Source organism: Limanda limanda, chromosome 4, assembly GCF_963576545.1.
Source record: "Limanda limanda chromosome 4, fLimLim1.1, whole genome shotgun sequence".
NCBI lineage: Eukaryota > Metazoa > Chordata > Actinopteri > Pleuronectiformes > Pleuronectidae > Limanda > Limanda limanda.
In genome coordinates, this window is record NC_083639.1 from 5,722,759 (window position 1) to 5,744,190 (window position 21,432).

The 21,432-nt window shown below is 42.5% G+C and overlaps 2 protein-coding genes across 6 annotated transcripts in view; both read right to left on the reverse strand.

Moving 5' to 3' along the window:
* plch2b (phospholipase C, eta 2b) overlaps positions 1-3,170 on the reverse strand; it is a 41,022-nt gene extending 37,852 nt beyond the window's left edge. The window contains exon 1 of the mRNA XM_061069173.1: positions 1,907-3,170. Within this exon, the coding sequence (XP_060925156.1) occupies positions 1,907-2,812 (906 nt within the window). The 5' untranslated portion in view covers positions 2,813-3,170. The remainder of the gene's footprint in view (positions 1-1,906) is intronic.
* A 1,837-nt stretch (positions 3,171-5,007) lies between these two features.
* tmem51b (transmembrane protein 51b) lies at positions 5,008-13,289 on the reverse strand. 5 transcript variants are annotated; one of them, XM_061070236.1, is made up of 5 exons: positions 13,095-13,289; positions 12,360-12,454; positions 10,712-10,910; positions 7,080-7,503; positions 5,008-6,549 (listed from the first exon to the last, which is right to left on the reverse strand). In XM_061070236.1, the coding sequence occupies exons 4-5, from the start codon at positions 7,487-7,489 to the stop codon at positions 6,093-6,095; spliced, it is 867 nt and encodes a 288-aa protein (XP_060926219.1). In that variant the 5' UTR covers positions 7,490-7,503; positions 10,712-10,910; positions 12,360-12,454; positions 13,095-13,289; the 3' UTR covers positions 5,008-6,092. The 5 variants fall into 5 exon arrangements, with proteins under 5 accessions (XP_060926219.1, XP_060926216.1, XP_060926214.1 ...); XM_061070233.1 differs by having other exon boundaries at positions 13,057-13,289; XM_061070231.1 differs by having other exon boundaries at positions 13,018-13,289.
* Between the last annotated feature and the right edge of the window lie 8,143 nt (positions 13,290-21,432).

Genomic DNA, 21,432 nt, shown 5'->3' on the forward strand with positions numbered 1-21,432 from the left:
CGTCTGCCCTCAGCTGCACATTAGGCAAAAGGGCTAAATGACCAAATGCTGGGTTTAATGCAGAACAGAAACAAAGGTGCACCGGCCTCACTCCCTCCTCTGATCCGGCTCTTGCTTTTGTGAGGAGGAGTCTGCGGTTTAAACAAAAAATTACCGGTTATGAAGGGTTATCACTTTCTACATCCAGAGTTTAGCGATTACAACCGGGATCGATCCAAATCCCACTTAGATCTCTTCAGAAAACTCCACTTTGAAAACTATAGCTCCGAATAAAACACAAGCTCCATTAACACTCGCGCTCCGACCCCCAGGTACAGCAGACCGAGGTGGGAGTCTAGACGGATGACACAGGCAGGAGGAGGTAACCTTTGAGGCTCTGTCTTCTTATTAATAAAACACTCTGACATCAGAGGGAGGCTGAGGCCGACTGATAACATTGAGTTTTTGTTTGGTGGCTAAGCTGAGCCAGAGTCCGGCCCTTCAGCAGCTCGGCCTGTCAGCCTGATGTATGGGCAGAGCGCTGGTGTGCAGCTCCCTGAGGACCAGGCCTGTCTGCTAACTGGGACACGACTGACAGTGAACCACAGCAAACACGCACGGGCCCCCCCTCCACCACCGCATCCGGCGCCACTCCCCCCATGATGCTCAGGACAATGTGTGTATCAAACACACACACACACACACACACAGGCTCAAAGACTGTCAGCACAGGGCTCACCATTCTGGAGAAAAAGATCTAACATGAAGGAGCTCTGCCTTGAAATCAACCACAGGTGCTCGTCGTTTCCAGTGCAGACAGTTATTTTGGGACTTTTTTTTATCAGGAGTCTGCATCCAATTTATGAGGAAACGTGATATCAATCAACTTGAGAGGCCTTCCGGAGCTTAGCATGGATGTCTCTTGACTGAAAACAAAAAACACAGAAGAAGCAACCCCCCCACAGCTCTTCTCACGCTGACAACCTTCTTCTGGTGCTTGAAGATTCTTTCAAAAAAGAGAGAGAGTTCTGAGGTTTTTCCCTGTGACACATCTTCTGGCCGCGGCTCCTGGTGGAGGAGCAGCTCCATGGTGATGCTCACAGTGATGTCCAGTCATTAGCAGAGTCCCACACAACAGCTGCTCTGTGACGGAGGAACAGCCACCTCGGCTCCTGGACCTTTTGTCCACGTCCCAAACATCTCTGACCCACGCAGAGGAGCCTGGAAGGCCACAACATATCTTATCCCGTCCAGGCCCTGGGACACACACACACACACACACCTACACACACACACGCACGCACACATTTCCATATCCCAAACCTCATTAAACTCGTATCCCCCTTCCCCACCTCGTGAAACCATAATGGGCTCCCCCTGCCCCCTCTCCCCTCGCACTCTAATAAAATATATCATCGGGACTCCATTTATCATAATGCAGATGCCCTTGGCTAACCCTGGGGGGTTGGAGGTGGTGGGGGTTGGGGGGGTTTGGAGGATGGGTATGGAGGCTCAGGGGAGTCAGCTGATGCTTGGAGGCTTGGCTGTCACCTCTTCTCAGACATATATGAGGTGAGTGTGTGTTTAGAAGGTGTTTCACTGTGCAGGAGTTAGAGAGGGACACACACAGGAAGATGTGAGGTGACATGTGATTTGCATTATCTGTTGGGGGGGTGGGGGGTTCCCACTAATAAGACTGGCAACACTTGCACAAGATACAAGCTGCAAACAATCAATCAGAGCAGACAGAGACCAGGTCTAATGAGGAGGAAGCCCCCCCTCCCTAGAAATGAATGTTAATGAGTGTAGTTGTTGTAGGAGACTTGGGGTTGTTGGGAAATCAACATGTAAACAATACAAACACAATCAAGTCTCACATTCCTGGGAGAGTGAAGGTTAACAACGAGGTGAAGTAGACCGGACTTACTCTGCAGGATTTACCGGACAGCCGGCGCGTCACGTCGTACTTCCCTTTGGACTCTCGGAGCAGCTGCTCCAGGTGGCTCTTCTCCTCCTTGCCGGTGTAGTCCGGGTCCAGGAGCACGTAGGCCCGCCAGTTGGCCGAGTCGAACCCCCAGTGGACCGTCCGGTTCTCCAGCCTCTTGTGACTGTGCACCACAAACTTGTGCGGAGGGAACATGAGTCTGCAGTCCAGGCACTGCACGCAGGCTGCCCCCGGGCCGGTGTACAGCTCCGGGACGAACAAGCCCTTGCAGCGGCCGAAGCACTCGTGGTAGACCTTGAAGCTCCGCTCGCTCCGCTCCAGCTCCAGGGACCCGAACTCCTTGTGGCAGCGCGGCGGGTACGAGCCTCCGTGGATCAGCGCGTTGCACAGCCGCTCGGCGTCCGTCTGCGTGATGAGCCCGCAGGACGGCGCCGGGAAGGGCAGGATGCCGACCACCTTCAGGATCTCCAGCTGCTCCGCCGTGCAGCGGGAGCAGTAGATGTGCAGGTCGTCGCACACCGAGTTGATCTGCTGCAGGGAGAAGTCCCTCAGCACGCTGTTGAGGATCTGGGGCAGGCACAGGCGCTTCTCCCCCCCCACTACGAAGCAGGACACGGGCTCGCGCTCCAGCAGGGTCTCGCACCTCTCCGTGGAGCGGTCCGACGGGATGAAGAGCGGACCCGACATCACCGGGGGGGTGTGGGGGGGCAGGGAGAGCAGCATCTCGCTGGAGTCCACATCTTTGCCGAAGAGCGAGTCCTGGTGCCAGCGGGCGGAGAAGGCGGCCGGTCCGCCGAGCGAGCGCATGGAGCTCAGGTGGAACTGCTTGAGAGTTTGCTGGAGTCCGGGATGCGGCTGGAAGCTGCTGGAGGAGCTGCTGCCCTCCATGTTGGAACCCGAGTTCACAGACTCACAGTGGAGAGAGACGGGAGTCGAGCGATCGCGATCCGAGCGTCCTCAGCATCCGGCCCCAAGCGCGACAACACGCATTTCCACGAAGCTTCTTCCCAGCGCGTCCATTCAGAAAACCCGAGGGGCTGCTGCTGGGTTCAAGTGAACCAGTTCGTGAACCAGTTCCGGTCCGAGGGCGGAACCGGAGGCGACAAGTCCCGAGTACCGAGGAAAAGTCCTTTATCCAACGCGTAATCTCGGGTTAGTTCGTGTTTCCGTGCGCTTTTACGCACACTCCGAAATGTGCGCCCGGAATACGACTCGTCTGCTCAGTCTGGCGTACTCTCTCTCTCCCTCTCTCTCTCCCCTCTCTCGCTCGCTCTCTCTCTCTCTCTCTCTCTCTCTCTCTCTCTCTCTCTCTCTCTCTCTCTCTCTCTCTCTCTCTCAGTCTGTCTACCCCCTCTCTCTCTCTCTCCTTCTCGCTCTCTTCCTCCCTCTCTCTCTCTCCTTCTCGCTCTCTTCCTCCCTCTCTCTCCCTCTCTCTCCTTCTCGCTCTCTCTCTCTCTCTCTCTCCTTCTCGCTCTCTTCCTCTCTCTCTCTCTCTCTCTCTCTCTCGCTCGCCCTCTCTGTTTGTTTGTGTCTGGTTCAGTCATTGAATCCCAGCCAGGAATGTGACTGACTCCCCGGGCTGGCTCTTCCCTCAGCCAGCTGGTCCTCCCTCTGCTACATGGCAGCTGCACATAGAAAAAAAAGGAAAAGAAAAAAAATCCCTCTGAACCGAGGCGAGGGTGGAGATTAGGAAAATATAGTTGATGCTGGGAATATAAAAATAAACTTTCGCGACTTCAAATGTTTCGCCTTGGCCTTGCAGGAATCAGCACTTTTGTCTTTATTCAGCAAAAAGCGAACTTTTGCCTGAACGCGTGAATTTAAAACGAGATGATCAAATATTCTGCTGAAGGTCAAACTGGAAACAGTTGAAACGAGCGATGGAAAGTGTTTCATGCGCACAGACAGGAGCCAGAGGTCAAAACTTACTGTACTTAACAGAATTCTGAAAGAGTGCTTTTACATTTATCTGACAGCTTCTTAAGAATTTACACACAAAATAAATGATAAGTTCAATATGTAATTTAACACCAAACAGTATATAAAAGTTAAAAACTAGCCTCATCTTAATTAAACCTCGACTTGCCCAATGCAGCTACATTGATATCTTAATAATTTATTGTGTAATACACTTACTATTTATGTAAAAGTTTGTGGTAATGCTTGTACTAGTACATTCTCCATTAAAATTCACTGCAGGACTTTTATTTGTAAACTATTTAATTGGTACACAAGTAAAAGATCTGCATACTTCCTCAATCAATGGAAACGTGATGAGTGTGTTTTTAGGGTTAATACAGGTACATGCACATCTACTTGAAATAATTCTGTAATATCGCCTCTAATCCGACCGATTCATGTTTTTAATTCTTATACCTTTTTCTTTCTTCTCTATATTAAGCCCACTTCCATATGTGCATTAAATTCGACCCATACGTATATGGAAATTTAAAATAACCTCCAGGTATATATGTATTTTTACTGTGCTGCGCACTTCAGATGTGATTAGCATCAACACACAGCCACATTATTTTATGGGTCAAACCTGACCCAGTGTGACTCCCACCAAACCACAACATGAATAGTTAAAATAACAGCATAGCAAAAACATTAGAGTAAAATACAGTAAAATGCATTTACCACTGGAGGTTTTACTATACATGGTTGAATGGCATTTAGCATCTGAAACAAATTATATACAAATGTTGCAGTCATATAAACCCTTAAACTATGATGGGAAGACTGGAAGTTATCAAGATGCATGTTCTTACTCTTCACATTCATCTTTACATCCATATCTTCTCCCCTCAATCCATATCAGCAGTAATGGTACAACTATTATCTTGTTCTTATTTATTCTTATTAATAAAGAACCCACTCAGTTCAAATACAAAAGAACTGGAGCAAAGTTTCAACTCACTTTAGTCTTTTACCCTTTTTAACCACTAGGGGTCACTAACTTTCAGTCAACGACTATTAAGACCACATGGAAATAGATGCAAAGGTGTAGAGACAAATTGGAACTAAACAATTTGAATACATTGAGAGTTCTTCACGGTGACACAATACAAAGAACAAAGCAGGAATCTACAGTTAGATTTTATTAACTGAAAGTATAAAGACAACATCTCTCTCTCTCAAAAATAAGCCGCTCTCTTGAATCTACAGCAGGCAAATAAAAAATAAATCATCCGAAAATGCAGCAATAATTTATTTGTGTGGTTGAATGGCAGTGATGGTGATTTAATCTGTATTTAATAGAGCTATTTGTTGTGACCGGTCATGCATTGATGAACGATGGTCTAATGAATAATTACAATTTAAGTTATTTACATTGACATTTTGCAACAAAAACATAAAAGCTTGACATGATCCTGGAGGAAAGAGAAAAACACTTATTCAAAAGGGATTTCAACATTTAAACTATTAAAATCTCAAAGCAACGCACATTTAATACCACATCCCGTACTAAAATAATCAGTAGTTTCCTTCTGGTTTTACTGTTCCATATAATATTTTTCTTCTCATAATATCTGCATCAAAAAAGGTTATTTGAACAAGTTCCTTTTAAACAAGACAGTTTAAACAAACAACCACAAACATTTATAAAGATAAGTTTCGCACAAAGTGTTTGGCCTCAGTGCATTTTCTTCGGTTACAAATCACAAACAAGTGGTGCATCTGACACTGATGATACTTTAATACCACTGCAAATTATTAAGTTTCCCTTTTACCCCTTTCTGAAATGCAAGCCATGGCTTCAACTTTTCCACAGTTCAAAACTAATCAAACTCACAATGCAACAATAATAAATCCAGGTGAGGTGAAAAAAGACTGGATATTAAATAAAACTGAGAGGCTGCCCTATGTTTGACATGTTTAAAATAATCTCGAATGTGAAAGTGGGCCATTTCAAACCGATGCATTATAACAGAATAAATATGCCAATCACAAACTTCACAGATAAAGAAGAAGAGATTAAGTTTGAAATATTCTCATCTCAGGAAAGTGTCTGCACGGCCTGCGTCCCACCGCTCGCAGCCAGTGTTAACCTGTTTAATACCAACCTAGGAAATGGGCTTTCAAAATGTATCATTAGTCCTTTTAATCCTGAGCTTTTTGGGATTCATCAGGAACAGACAGTGTGGGAGAAATGAGGGAAGAGCTCCTACTGTAATTCAGGCATCTCATTATTATACTGCGGTGGCGGAGTGATGGGTTCAATTGTTACCGGGTTCTGTGTGGGGGTACGGATCTGGATGCGGAAGTGCTTCAGGTGCAATTTGTCCGACTTGATCCTCCTCACCCGCAGGGGCCGCAGCAAGCGGCTGGCCCGGCTGGTGCTACGGGTTGGCAGGCTGGGGTTAGAGGTCAGGCCAGGAGGTTCGGCCTGGGCGCCCTCGGCACAGGGCTCGACGGGAGCTGCTGTGGAGTCACTAAGAGGCGTGTCCTCCGTGGGATTGTCTGTGGACTCCCGACCCTCATTTTCCACGGCTGCTATGATGTCCTCGTAAGATGGCAGCTGGGAGGTGCTGCTGCGAAGGTTACTCTGACGGACGGGGTAGTCGTTACTGCCAACGACCTCCTCATAGCTCGGCACGGTGAATGTGACTGGATCGGCAGCTCTGGAAAGGAGGCGACATTCAGTCAGACTAATATATGGGATTTTATCCGCACAACTTCCTTGAATGAGACAAACCCTGGATTTACAACTATATGGTTTATTAGCTTTTAAGTCTTTGTTTTTATACCATAATTGTTTTTTATTTTCTCCCCTTTTAAAAGTTGTTATTTGTAAATATTCAAGCCAAAGCTTTGTGTTTGTGCAAAAATTAAACATTCCTAATCAGAAGGACGCCTGTAGACATCCGTAGCGTTTGCATGAGTTTGTTTGTTTTTCGTTGAGTCTTTTTTTTTAGACTTCTTGGCCACAATAATTCCTGAGTCAGTCTCAGAGGAAATGCTACTATCATGCAAGTAAGGAATTTTCAGTTCCAAATAGTGGAATATTTAAATCCACAAATGGCTTGAAAATGTTCAAGAACTGGAAAACAAAGGAATTTTACATTTGTCCATTTCCAAATACTCTTTTAGTTCTCAGAACATCTAAGAAAAGTCAAAGCATGAAACAGAAGTTAAATCCCAAAGCACTCACTCTTCCCCAGCCACGTGGTTCAGGAGGGTTCCTGCCGCTGCCACAGGAAGGGTCGGTCTGTTGCGTGCTCTCCTCTTGCTCCTCAGACCGAGGCAAAGGGACAACAGCAGCATGACTGCTCCCACCCCGACCAGCACCATAGCCACGGACGAAGACTTTGTGTGGTCAGTATCCTCCTCGTCTCCGTCCTCGCCCTCAGTTAAAGTGGTGGAGTTGACTGAAGTTTTGGAGGGCTCGTCCGATTTCTCTCCAGCCATGGGTATCACAGTCCACACAATCATGACGATACCCAGGGCAATCAGTCCGACTCCCAGGGCGCACAGGGCATAGTGGGCGCCTGAGCTGGTGCCCTCTGAGCCGGACTGGTTGGCACGGTTGTTGCCGCCACATCGACTGCGATTGGAACACATCCCTAAAGGACAGACTACAGAGACAACCACAGAGATAAAGATAAGATACCAGAGATGAGGAGCCAAAAACACATTCTAACTGGAAATTCTTCTACTATAATCCTCTGAGATAGATGCAAAGATGGGTCATAGCTATGTATTGCTCTGCCGTTAAGCAAACTGAAAAGATTCCTCTCTGGTTTGTGCCTCTTTTATTCTGCAGCCTGCCTTACACCTGTGAAACCATTTTCTATTATGTAGGAAGTATCTTATGAGAAAAAAACAGCTGCATCAAAGTAAGGGAAAATCCCTGTGTGACTCTAGCAAATATGACAATAAAAATATTCAGGAAAAACAATGAATTGGTCTTTCAAGATGAACAGATTTCAGATGTACTGCATGATCTTTTAGAGTCTGATTTACCCATGGTTCAATAGGGCTTTACTTCAGGCCAGCACAGAAGTATTAACCTTCAGTGTAGATACGGCTGATCACAGACATTCATCTCTAACACCACACGATGTAAAAATCTCTCTCTCTCTATACTTCTGCCCAACACACAACCCGCCTCCTGTTGCACCAAAGCCTTCACAGGACATGTAAGTCCTTGTTACCCGAACACCCGCCTCATGCACCTTGTGGCATTTATTGCTGAAAGAAAATGTCAAAACCTGTGACAGTTTTGAATTTGAGCTGTATCTGTTGTGTATATGTTTGTTAGTTTGTGGTTTGTGCACTCTCAAAACAAAAAGCATTGAGAGTGCTACATTTGGAGCAGAATTAGTGGGACAGCGTGTGGGGAGAAAACAGGTTATGAGGAAACAAGTGCAGCCGGAAGAAGGTCCACACATGTCTTAACATGACAATCATAAACCTGAGAGACTGAATCGTTGACAGGAATGACTCACACTCGACGAATGGACGCAAACATGTTCATGGTATTTAGCAGCGTAACTGCAGGTCAGTCAGACAACTCCCCTTCCAATGTTGTTTGTAACAGTAGAACATGTTTGTGTGTTTGGCATCTAGGCTCCAGCTTAATCCCTCCCCCGAGTACGATTATATTGATATGATGCTTCTAATGTCACCAACAAATGGAAAATACTCAAATAAACCAGAACAGGGTTTAACAGATGAACTCTTCTTTCAACAGGGAGCCAATTCATTGCTGAAAATATCTTGGGCTCATGTCCACTCGTGGACCGAGATGAAGGACGAGCGTCATTATATTTGGTTCTTTTAGGGTCCCCACTATTTCCAGGTGGAATCATAACTATTTCTATTGTGATGTCTACATGAATGGCTGATAGAATGTTCTAATCATATTCCCATTTATTCCCATCTATTCTGATATGACTCATGTCAACATTGCATCCGAGTACTTGTTTATACTCAAACTCAGGGCATGTGTCATCAAACATTTGGTCACTTGGTCGAAGTCGCAGTATAATGTCAAAACCCCAATAAGACCTGTATGTCCACATAATGTGATTAAGATCGGAATACTCCACATGTCTTGATTTGATTATTGCTATTTCCGAGTATGACCTTATATAGGTTTAGGGAATCAGAAAAATTTTACATGTCAGTGTCTTATTCAGACAATTGTCTTTATCGGGTTAATATCAGAAAATTCCATGTCCATGTGAACATGTCTACTATTGTTTCGTTATCCAAGAATTTGGACATTTTTGACATTGTCTCTGAATTGGCATTCTAAGTGACGATGAGGGAAAAATACCCTCTGGATTTGGATATACATGGTTCCACCTCACACAAGTAATAGTCCTGTGTATTTGTTCCATCACAATCAACAAATAAACTGTACGATTCTCTTAGTTCAGTCTTGTTCTTGAAAGATTACATTCAGTTTTGTACAAGCAAAGGTTTTTGTTATATAACCAACTGCTTATGTTTTGGAGCTCTTTACAAAGTGATTTCTAAATAGTAAAGCTAACTTCTAAAGCTTAATGATTGCTGCCTACATATCATTAAGGTAATACACAATAAGAAAAATAAGGACCAATTATGCTTTCTTGAGGGACACCACAGGGAATACTTTAGGGTTCTGATGCATACCTGTCAGAATATGTAAGATTGAAAATTCCTGGGGGCCCTTTGAGTTGGAAATTAAAAGATTTATCAAGTGTGTGAAACAGGGAGCAATAACCTCCTCTGCCTGGAACTCAGCTAGGACGGCATCCAGTGCAATAACGTTGGTAATATCGGAGCCTTAAGTGCTTTAGTGATTTTGTAGTTGTTATCTGCGTAAAAGAAAACTGTTCTTCCCTAATCTCCTCAGACTTGTAATACTTTTCACCAGAGATTTCACATAGCAACTGAAGGTTTCTGCACTAGGTCACTTGCTATGGTTGTGAAAACTCTTTTAAGTTATCAGCAAGCTTGGCTTTATAAGCTTAGGGATCCATAGAAATTCAGAACTATGGTTAATTTAAAATTAGGATTTTGTCAGATATTAAAAATTGCCTTTGTCTTATTCTGTGCACTTTATTTCAATGATTTTGATCGGATTTTAATAGAATAGCGTTCAGTGAACCAGGTCCTTCTTATTTTCATTGTACAGGAAGTAACACAATGACACCATCTGTGTGAGATCATTATAAGATCACTAGCAGTTTGAAAGTGCCTTTTATGTCCAGTATGATCAATTGTGAAGGATCGGAAAATAGAAAAACTATCTATATCTAAATCTATATTCACAGCACCCAGTGAAAATAACAATTCAACAACGTCCAATGCATAAATTAATTCTGCTCAATTAAATCTAAATAAGATCATCTGTTTATATGGCCTCATATTCAACGGAATAAATAGATAGATATAAAGTTAATATCTCAAGCATCTGTCCTCATACCCATAACCTGCTGCTCTGTTCTCAGGACAGGACACAAAGTTAAAAAGTCTTCACGCGTTAAATGAAGAACTTTTCATTCAGGATTTAAAGGACCGAGTATTTCACGCACGACACTCAGATGCATAAATTCCAGTTAATTAGTCCAACCCTTCATCCGGAGCACACCCTGCAATTTAGCTCCTCTCACTGTGTTCCGACATAGAAATGATGGGAGGGGCAGGGAGGCAGGGTGGTTAATCCAGGGGTCCTGAGTGCAGGGTATGCATGACTCAAAGGGGCCGGGAGATGAAAATTAGAGGAACAATAAATTATCACTGGTCTAATGAAGGTGTAATAGATACACAGGTATCAGTAAAGCGGCGAATTACCTTGTGAGGCTGAAGCAGGTGTTTCCGTCTCCTCCTGCAGATATTTAAATCCTCTACTTTCTGCTAGTTCAGCTTTTTGTCACTAAACGACTCTTTTACATTAAAATATCTGCGCTCACTGTGACCGAGTTAAAAAAGACGAGGCTCAGCAATTTGAAGATCAGTGCTGCCAGGAAAACTCCTTCCAAGGATTTCAGTTCTATGAATAAATAAAAAGCATGAAAGGCAAAAACTTAGAAATGTTGTTAGTTGACTTTCAGAAGAATCCTGTTGCGGTGATATTATCATGTTATCGTTTCAGATAATTACGTTTCAGATAAAAAGTTATTGACTTTGTTGAGTTTTACAGGTTAATGTTGACACCAGATGACAAAACAGTCTCAGGTTTATAGAGATGATCAGAACCGTGACAAGCTTCAACATCAACAGTTCAGAACATGTCATCAAACACAATCATCTGATTTGAACCATGTGATATGGACGAAAGCTCCGGACCAAGCAGGTTTCTGTAAGAGAACCTTGAGTATGCTATAATATATAATAGTGAAGCACAGTTCTTTGTATTAAATATCAAAATACAGATAACTTTACACTAATTTGTTGCATAATCTTATATTGATGACAGACAATATTCATATACATACAGTGGTATTGATTCCAGACATATTGTACAGTCCTAGCTCTTATTTGAGGATACAAAATATGACACTCTATGCACTATGTCATGAGGATATATTGATCCAATGGGCTGGATCAGTATCGGTGCCAATACTAAAATGGATATCAGCTAAAATAGCACTTCAGAAAGGACTAAATAGAGGTTATATGTAATTATATGTAAAATCTGTGTTTCTGTCAGCCTTTATTCATTCATTCATTCATTCAAATTCATGGCTGAGTGCACACTTGTGTTATACATGACCTCATGTTACTTTACATAAAAGAATAAGCTTGACTGGTGCATCCCTGATTCAAACCTGAACATACATATATACTGGATGTAGTATGAAGTATCTATGTGTGTATGTATGTATGTTCAAATATACCAATGGTAAAATACCTGATGGTTAGTTGTACTGTATCAATCATTCAATACAGTACTTCCTCTGGTGATTTGGTTGATGCTGTCCAGAAATAACCAAAGTCGCAGCAACCAACATACATTTGTTGTGTGTTGTAAAAATGTGTTACAGATTTGTTTCAGTTTTTTAAGCAGATGAAGTCTACGGATGTCATTATTTACCAGAAATTGAGTAAATCGCTGAACTCTAGTCCTGAGTCTGTTGGTCTACTTTGCTGTCAGGGGTAACTGAACATTGGACTATCATGATATTCTGACTTTTTCAGCAAACTAAAACCTGCCTTCAATATAATTGTGTCAACGTTTTTACATCGTAAATCTCGAAATGTAGAAAAATTATATTTAGTTCATTGTAGAAAAAATTGAAGATTTATAAATCGAGGCTCCTCTAGCAAATGAATTCAATGAATCTTAACAATCTTAACCAAGACATTAACCAAGTTATTTAACTCTGAATTGGTTTCCATTTACTTGTATCCTCTGATTCTGGCTGTTTCCTTGTCCAATGAGTATGAATGATAGTTAACTTTATGCACCAATTAGTAAAAAGTATATTTCAGTCCTTACCTGAACGTTGTCGTGGTCTTGAGTGGAACTTGATTTGCTCTTAACTTCCTCCAACTACAGTAGCATCCAGGCTTTGATCCTCAGGTGAACACAAACTGTGGAACAGATCGACGGCAGGTGAATGAACGGGGACAGATTTCTGGGTTTTGCTGCCATTTGAGGGCCTTTGTCCTCCAGTCCCACATAAATCTGGACACACAACACAGCAGCACCACATGTGAAATATCAAATCCTGTGAGGACAGACAACATGCCACAGCACGACCTTCGGTGACCTTTCACTCCTGATGGCTGTGTCTCCTCTGCAGGGACACCGAGCATGAGTGTGTCCTCTCCCACATCAGCACATTTCCAGTAATGTAAAAAGACAGTTTAACCAGTAAAGAACATGCCACTGCTGGGAATACAGGAGTGAACCATAACAGCTCAACCAGTGACCCAGTGCTGGAGCAGGAGAAGTCAAGTTAAAAATGGTGTAAGAGTGTGTGCGTTCATTGTGGGGAGGAGCTGAGAGAGAGAGAGAGAGGAGCTGCACCCCCACAGGGAAATCTACCTGTCCACAAACTCCTCTGATTTTACACCTGAGACACAAACTATCCCCACCAGCATCCACCCACCACTTCGAACTGGTAATCCATGGAGGTGACCAGCGGCCTCACCTTCCTCTCCTCACACTTCCCTCTTCATCGGGGAGTTACCTGAAGCACGCAGGTGTTTTCAGGAAGATCAGACTCACATTCAGCGGAAACAGGAACACACAACACAGACACACAAAGAGCAGCCGACGGTCCAGTCCGGCTCAGCTCAGCTCAGGCTCCACTTTGAAAAACCACACAGTCGGTTTGATTCTATAGTAATTCACCGCCCCACTGAACTTTAGTTCAAGAGACTTTGTTCAAGTTCCAGCCGCAAGACAAACCTCCTCCTCCCTCTCCTGTTGGTAGAGCGGGACTGCGACCTGTGCTCCCCCCGGTCCTAGTGCTCCTCCCTGCTCCTTCCGCTGGCGACTGACACACAGGAGGTGAAATACATTGAAATTAATATCGAATAAAATAACTTGGTTTAGTGAAGTAATGTTGAGTTAAGTTTAAGTCAAGTGAAGTGAAGTATTAAAGTGACGTTAAGTTGTTAAGTAGTTCAGTATAGTAGATAAGTTCATAAATTAAGTCAAGTTAAGTTAAGTTAAGATTCAATTCAAGTTCCTCAATTTATGATTTTTTAATTTCTAAAACGAAAAAAAGAGCACATCTAATCTACTGTCACATAAGAGAAAAAAACGTGTGAACGGCCACTATCAGATTATAGGTACATTCATTTAAGCTGTGTACATTAGCGTCATCAGGTGTTTTGGCCTTGCAAGCAATGATACAAGTCGAACTTGAGGGTACGCTCGAGCTAAATGTAAATCTCACTTGCTACTGGCTTGTATTGCAGTACTATGGAAGCCATGTGGATGCTCAGTGGATCAGACATCATTACGTCTATGTCTTTTAAAACTAAACTTTCCCATTTTAGAACATAGGACAAGATGGAGAACATCTTGTTTATGTTCCGCTGCCCAAATTGATGTCTACCTCCAGCTGATGTTAGCGGATGTTAGTGACCACCCGGGGATACTGGGGACATATCTTCAGTTGTGTACCTGCGTTCTGCAGTGTGTAATGTTTCTTCATGGTCTGGTGCAGGGCGTGTCCATGGATCCCCAGATCTCTGAGCAACCTGGTGGTGGATGGTGAAGGAAACCCCTGCAGCCAACCTCCACAGGGCAAACTATTGCTTTTCTCTTCCAGCCACGTCTTTCTGCCTCAGATGCCATCCCAGCATAACAACATGCATTCAGCAGTACCCATCTTCCCAGGGTACTGTCAATTCTACAAAGTACACAACGTACAGCCTAAGGTCTGGTCTAAGGGTGGTGGTGACAATATGTGATGGGACTGTAAGCCGCTGGCCCACGTCCACCAACATTTCCCAGTCTCTGTCTTGCTCCATCTGACCAAACCTGGCCGGTGGAGGAGACCCTCTCTGTCCCTGGTCCCCTTGATGTTTTGGATGGCAAGGCACTGGCAGCAGTTCTGTTTGTTTTAATCAACCCTAGTTGTGTCTCCACTGCTGAGCCACATGAAAAACAACTAGGGCTATGATTGTTAAATATTTAATTAAGGCCTGATTATCCAGAGTGGTACAATATGACATGGTCATCTTGTATAATTATGTCACAAAAATCACACCAATTTTCTATGATAATTTAAATTCTGACCATATCATTGGGAAAATTGGTGTGAATGTGTGAAAGACACATTTAACAGACGTCAATTCAAACACTAGCTTGAAGCAAGCTTAATATTACGTTTGCAAAACTGAGTCTGTTTTTAAAATATTAAAGTCCTGGATTTGTTGCTGCGGCTGTTTATTGAACCAGATTGTGTGCGACGTTATTCCAAAGTTTTACTTGCTACTTTTTAACAATCGCTTTCCTCTATTAAATTATGGAGAATGAACAAAGACATTGGTCTGGTTTGAAAATAAGATGACAAGATGTTTGTTATCAATTGTAAATTTTTTAAGTATTTTATTTACATTCCTACTGCACAAACCTGTATGAAAGGTGCTATATAAATAAAGTTTGATTGACTAATTGACTGAATAGAATAAAATATATTTCAGATGAGTGGTATTCAACCTGTGTAGAGTGAATAGTAAATATCTGAATACGCTGACATGTGCTTTTAAATCTCTACAAAATAAACAATAAATAGTTTATGTGTGTAGTTTCTATTTCCACTCAAACACGTGTTGCGTCCAAAATTTATACAATTAAGAGGAGCTACTCTAGCAAACCCGGTGTTGTACAAATACACACTTTACAAAATCACAATAAAGAAATAACTTAAGTCTCAGCAGATAAAGTTTTTATTGTGTTAACACAGATTTGACTGTTGCTGTTTTGAAAATGATGAGCAGGTAAACACTGTACAATATGACAGTCGACAATAATTCCAGCTGTATTGTTGGTGTATATGTAAAAGCTGTGACAGGAGGAGAAACAGTGGGCGTCATACTAACCCCAGTTCACAGTGAACATCCCTAGAGTTCCTTCTCTCTGTCTACAGGTTTGAACTGGTCTGATCTTCCCGCTGTAGCAGCCCTTCTGTTGGTGAACGTGGTAGATGCCCAAAAAGTTGTAGAAAAACCTGTTAGACACAACCTGGATTGGCCTCAGGGATTTAGCTGCACACAGTGTGACATTTCATATGTGTGTTCTCATGCACAGGATCAGCAAAGTTTACACATCTGTGTTTTATAAAACATGTTCAAACTGTACAAAAGATTCAATTCTCCCATTTAAGAACAGTACTCTTCTTTTCTGCAGTGCTTACACAATATAAACACAGTCTCCCTCTGTAGTTTACACACTTTCAAAACCCAACATTCAACAGGATCGTTTTCTATATATCACCATGGATGAGTCTTGTCAAGTAACAACCAAAACATCTTCCTCGCATTTCGTTAATTAATTGAATGTAACAATTTGAGAAGAGAGATTTTAAAAGTACAGTTTGAACTTTAAAGATTGTCTGGTGTGCTAAAATCTGCTGTTCCATAGAAACTTTACGTCTCGATAGTATGGATGACAAATCAATGTCTGCAATCAAAATATCTTATTGTCGTTTTAAAATATGTAGATCTATCTGTTACAGTACTAACAATAATGATACTTTTTAATAATAATTTCATTTTATAATATTTCATAATAATTGTGATGACGAACTTGCAGAGGGGGGGTCACAGGGAGGTAGAGGACCCGATTTGAGCCAGAAACTCCGGCCAGCATCTCGCTGGTATACGCAGAGAGCTGCTGACATGACACAGTCCTCGGAAGATAAACGGGGGATATGTACAGTATCTCTGCTGTGAAAGCATATTATAATGTCTGCTTCTCTACCTAAGGCATAATTCTTCATTTAATATGTGAACAAAAAAGGGCTGAGCTGCTGAAAATAGTTGACTGAGACCACAGAAGTGCCGTGAAGATAATATAAATATGAGACCTATTTCATGTAAGGCATCAAAGGAGAAAAACACTGTACAGCTATATAGTTATTTTCAACATCACTGTTTTTTCTAAAGTCATAATATGAAAGTAATTTGGGAATTCAGTTGAAAACAAAACTTTACGTTCCCAAAGTGATTCTTCTCTTTTATATTTACAACAACATGTTTCTGTTCGGGGGAATGTGTGATTCCTATGCAGGCAAAAATGATTTGAATAATTAAATTACGTGGTAATGTGCTTCACGACAAATGCCTCTGAAGTGCTGAGCGTAGGTTTCTCTCAGTAGTAAACAAGCATAGCACGACAACAATGTAAACAATGATGAGCATTTCCGCCGCGGGGTCAGACGTTTGTGATTTCCACGCCCTTGTAGGTGTGCATGGGACTGCCTCTGGCCCGAGGAACAGCCTGAACCCTGGCCTCTCTGGGCAGAGACCCACAGCTGCCGTGGAAGCCCAGGCTCCGCTCCACCGAGTGGTTGTTGGCACGTAACCTCAGCGGACTCTGGGAAAATAAAAAGATATGATATGAATATGTTCTTATTCTTAAGAATGTGACATAGTCCTTGTTTAAAACATCTCCTCTTTACTATTTTTTACTCGTATGATTAAGTAAAGCTGTCCAATAAAAAGGACCAGATGTTGTACAGTTTAAGATGCAGATCATGTAATCTCCATGTCCTCGGTTTGTATCCGGCTGGCGACCTTTGGTGCATGTCAACCCCGTCTCTCTCCCCCTCATTTCCTGTCAGCTGTACTGTCCATTATCTGACCGAGGCAAGAATGTCCCCAAGACACAAGTCCAATAAACACTTATTCCATGAGGTACGTGATATTATCTTCTACATTTTTATTGTTTCTTGACCCAAATAAAAATAAAAACACAATTTCAAAGAGAAGAATGCTGCTTTAACATTTCTGCTTTTTTTTTTGCAGCAATGAAATACATTGTAATTGAATTTCCTAGATCAAATATTTCATTGTCAATACGAATTTTTCTAAAATAGTTCTATTTAAGCTTACTATGAAATCAGACTTAATGGTATGCTGTGCATTTTGCTGTATTGCAGTATGTGGTGTGCATGCTTTTACAATGTGTCTATGAAACATTATGAATCATCAGTGAGAATCACTACAATGCAAGGAAAGGTCATTGAAAGGCCGTTGTTCACATAAGCATGGAAAATATGTGACGTTTTACAACTACTGAGCCACATTTATGACTTTTGTTTGTTTGCTCGACAGCCCTGTTGTTGTTAAAACCAGATGTGATTGTATTTTATACTGCGAAGTAGATATAATATTATTCCAGTCATGTGATACCTTTCCAGTTCTTCTCATGGAGCCCCTCTCCTCAGCAAAGCGGTTAACAGCCACAGGTGAAGAAGAACCGATCACTTCGTTGGCCTGCTCTGAATTGCTGTAAAAACAAATGCATCACAATATGTTCTATTTACTGGAAATGTGATTATTTCTCCGTTTGTTTCACGCTTTGTCACATTTTACAACCCTGAGGTCTTATCTCATCCTTCCTATTTAGGTAGAATGTTTTCAAGTTATAATTACCTTCGCCAAGCATGTAATGTCTTCACCCCTATCTGTTTGTTTGTTGTTTTGATTGTTTGTGTGCAAGATTACACAAAAACAATTGAGCGGATTAACACGGAACTTGTTGGAAGGATGTGGTGTGGGTCAGGGAAGAACCCACTGAGCTTTGGTCTGTTTCTGGCTCCGGGGGCAGATCCAGGATTTCTCTTTTTTTCCCTTTTTTTTAACGTTTTCACCACTTTCCCAGGAAATAAATCATGGATCTCGATGAGACAAATCATTTATATTTAGGGAACGGATTGCTATAACTGTGCAATTTGGTGCAGCTTGATTGAATTTAAGGAGACTGTTGTGCCTTGGCGGAGGTACTGAATGTGCTCGGTAGAAATTTGTGTAGAGCAGATTTTGATTGACCTGTGATGAACAGCAAGGGATTTCATCTCTTCATACAGGTGCCGATACAGCATGTGCTTGTTGCCGGGGATACACAGGGCTTTGGCCATGGCGTCAGTGTCGAAGGACGAATCCAGAGCCAACACAGCTCCGTTAATCCCTTTACCCTGAAGATTGTCTGCAAACTCCTAATGAGAAAAAAGCAGAGGCAGTTTGTATCCGACTGTGTAAAGCACAGCTGTGTAGAATCACTTCAGATGCTATCTATAGTCATGCAAGTAGTCAGGAGGGTGCAAAGGTCAGATTTAATAGCATGTAAAGAGAAACCACAGTCATGATGGGGCTTTAAAACAAATTATGTTTGTCCCTGTGGGGCAGAAATTGTGTTTTGGATTGTAGAGCTACATGTTTATGTCAAAGTAGAGGATACCGAAGCCAGAAAAACACATGTGTAGTATTTTGCTATGTTTATTTGTGAAAAACCTGTGTTTTTTTCTGTGTATTTCTTTCGGCTGCGGTGAAGCAACAAAGCAACAAAGCTATCATTATGTCCGCGGGAGACCAAGAAACACAAACTGTGCAGGATCTGGTTCCAATCTGCGCTGGTAAAACTCCCGAGCAAAGGGAACGCAGTCACTGACCTCCCACCCACCTTGAGGTCTATGTCTCTGATCCACTTCATTACTCGGTGACATGTCCAAACAATGGGATCCCAGTCCTGGTGCTCACATTTTGCCCGTCGTGCCTGCAGGGCCTGAGAAAACACAACACACAGATATATACAGAAGCGCTAATGTGGCAGGGGCCAAGCAAAACACGGAGAGAGGTCAGGGAAGGATGATGGCCTGCTGAGATAATGCCGCACCAACAGCTTCTGTGTGCCTCAAGCTATGGTGGATGATAATGAAAATCACATGCAGGACGTCAGTGGGGCTGAGTTAAAGTCATTGAGGAATGATTACTTTAAAAACAAAAAAAAAGACTACACAGTATCAGTATTACAAATTCTGGTGTATAGTCTCACCTCTTTATCAAAGCTGAGAATCTGCAGCAGCTGGATCGCCAGCAGAAGACTTGTCTGGTGGAACTGGTCGCCGATGTTGAGGAACCTCTCCAGGTCCCTGCGGCTCAGAGAGTTCAGCACTCGTCCGTCCACTAGGTTACTCTGGAAGGTCTGAGAGTATTGCGGCAGGCCCACGTCACTCAGCCAGGAGGTGGACACCCAGTGATGATCCATCTCAGAGGCTTTCGACAGGCTGCAGGAGGATTAGATACCAACGACACACTTTATGAGCAGTGGTGGAAAATGTTCAGATTATTTACTTCAGTAATTATACCAATATTACAAAAAATTTAAATTAAAAAAAAAATACTCTTAATAGTACAAGATCCGAAGTATTACTTAAAAGTATAATTAAGAAATTTCTGTTACACTATAAAAAGTAAAAGCACCCGTAATGCAAAAATACTGTATAACCCTTATGGGTGTTATAATATTATATATTAAGTTACTGGCTTTTTTCTTTTACTGGTAATTGTAGTAGATCTAATTCTTATCATTCTATACACTGTCAATCTACAGTTATAGATCACACCTCATGTTTTTTTTTGTTTGTTCTGAATCTTATTCTGTCGAGTTTTTCTTTAGACCTCTGCTCACCCCTGATCCCCCTCCGCTCTTCTGTAATCCTCGATGGCCAGTCTCAGTTTCCTGCGATGAATGAGGTTACTGACTCCCAGACCCAGCTCTAAATCCTCATCTGTCAATCCCAGCAGCACCTAAAGAGCATAAGTCACAACTTTCATCAAACCTGAGTGCAACCACTTCCTACAAAACAGCAGAAGAAGAACCACTTGTCCCAGATGTGTACCTTGCCACTCTTGATATTTTCAGAGCAGGCTCGGATGTACATGGGCATCCCCATGACAACCTCCATCCAGGCCTGGACTGCACCTGCCCTCCACAGCGACATGCATGTGGTGCGTGTGAGCTCCGCCTGCTGGAGGCGGTCGAGCTGCTCCTCGCCGTCAGACAGGCTTTGCTGTGTGAGGCTGTCAGAGTCTGGATTGGTTCGGGAGAGGTTATGGTGTGGCATACAGGAGGGGTTCAGGGTCAGAGGGAAATCAAAACAAAAGACTCATCTGGAGGCAGTTTGACATTAAAGTATCAGAGGGTGTAAGAGTGGAACAATTCTCCTCCACCTCCACCTCCATACCTGACATCGGTTTAGATGCTACACTAAAATAACTCAATAAGTTTTGTTGTTGCTGGAGTCAGCTGCATGAAAAACTGTTTCAACCTTTTCCTTTATCTAATTTTGATATTCACTGGGTTGAAATTGCACACATGGCCACTAGATGGAGCCAGAACTATTCAGTTGAATTTCACTAGCTACAAATAGCTATATAATAAGTGACAATAGGTAATTAACATAACACAAATGAGTGCATCGCAATTTTAAATTGTGTCAAATCAGTTAAATGTAACCCACAAGTTTCTTTCATGAGGATGTAGTTGTTTAGTCCAGGTCTAAAACTACATCGTTTAGTAAAAGTTAAAATACTTGTTACTATCTTGATGATTATGAAGGGACTTAAGACCATTAGGGTAATGTATTAGAGACACAGGGATTATTCATCAAACATCATGCTCCCGCCCCTTACCCACCCATCTCAACCATAGGGAAACACTGATTCATACTGAACCGACAAATCCAGGATGAACTCTGTGTGTTTACCTGATTCGTCCCCACATGCTGACAACAAATGCTGCATGCAAAGTCCACCATCTCTCATAAGACTTTCCAAGAAAGAAAAAACGAGACAATTTTTTTTCTCCAATGGACCTGAGTGACATGAATAATCCCCAGAGAGCAGAAACAGACAGCTGGTAATCACAGATGAGGAGTTACTCACTGGCAGGAAGGGGTTTGCCATTAGAAATGGCAGGAGGAGAGGGAGAGACACGTTAGACTGCACACAAGAACAAGATTACTCATGGATCAGAAAAAGGTCACGTCGGATGTATTCAGTTATTAGTTTTATTTTTAAAATAAGATTTCATTTCAATTATGATT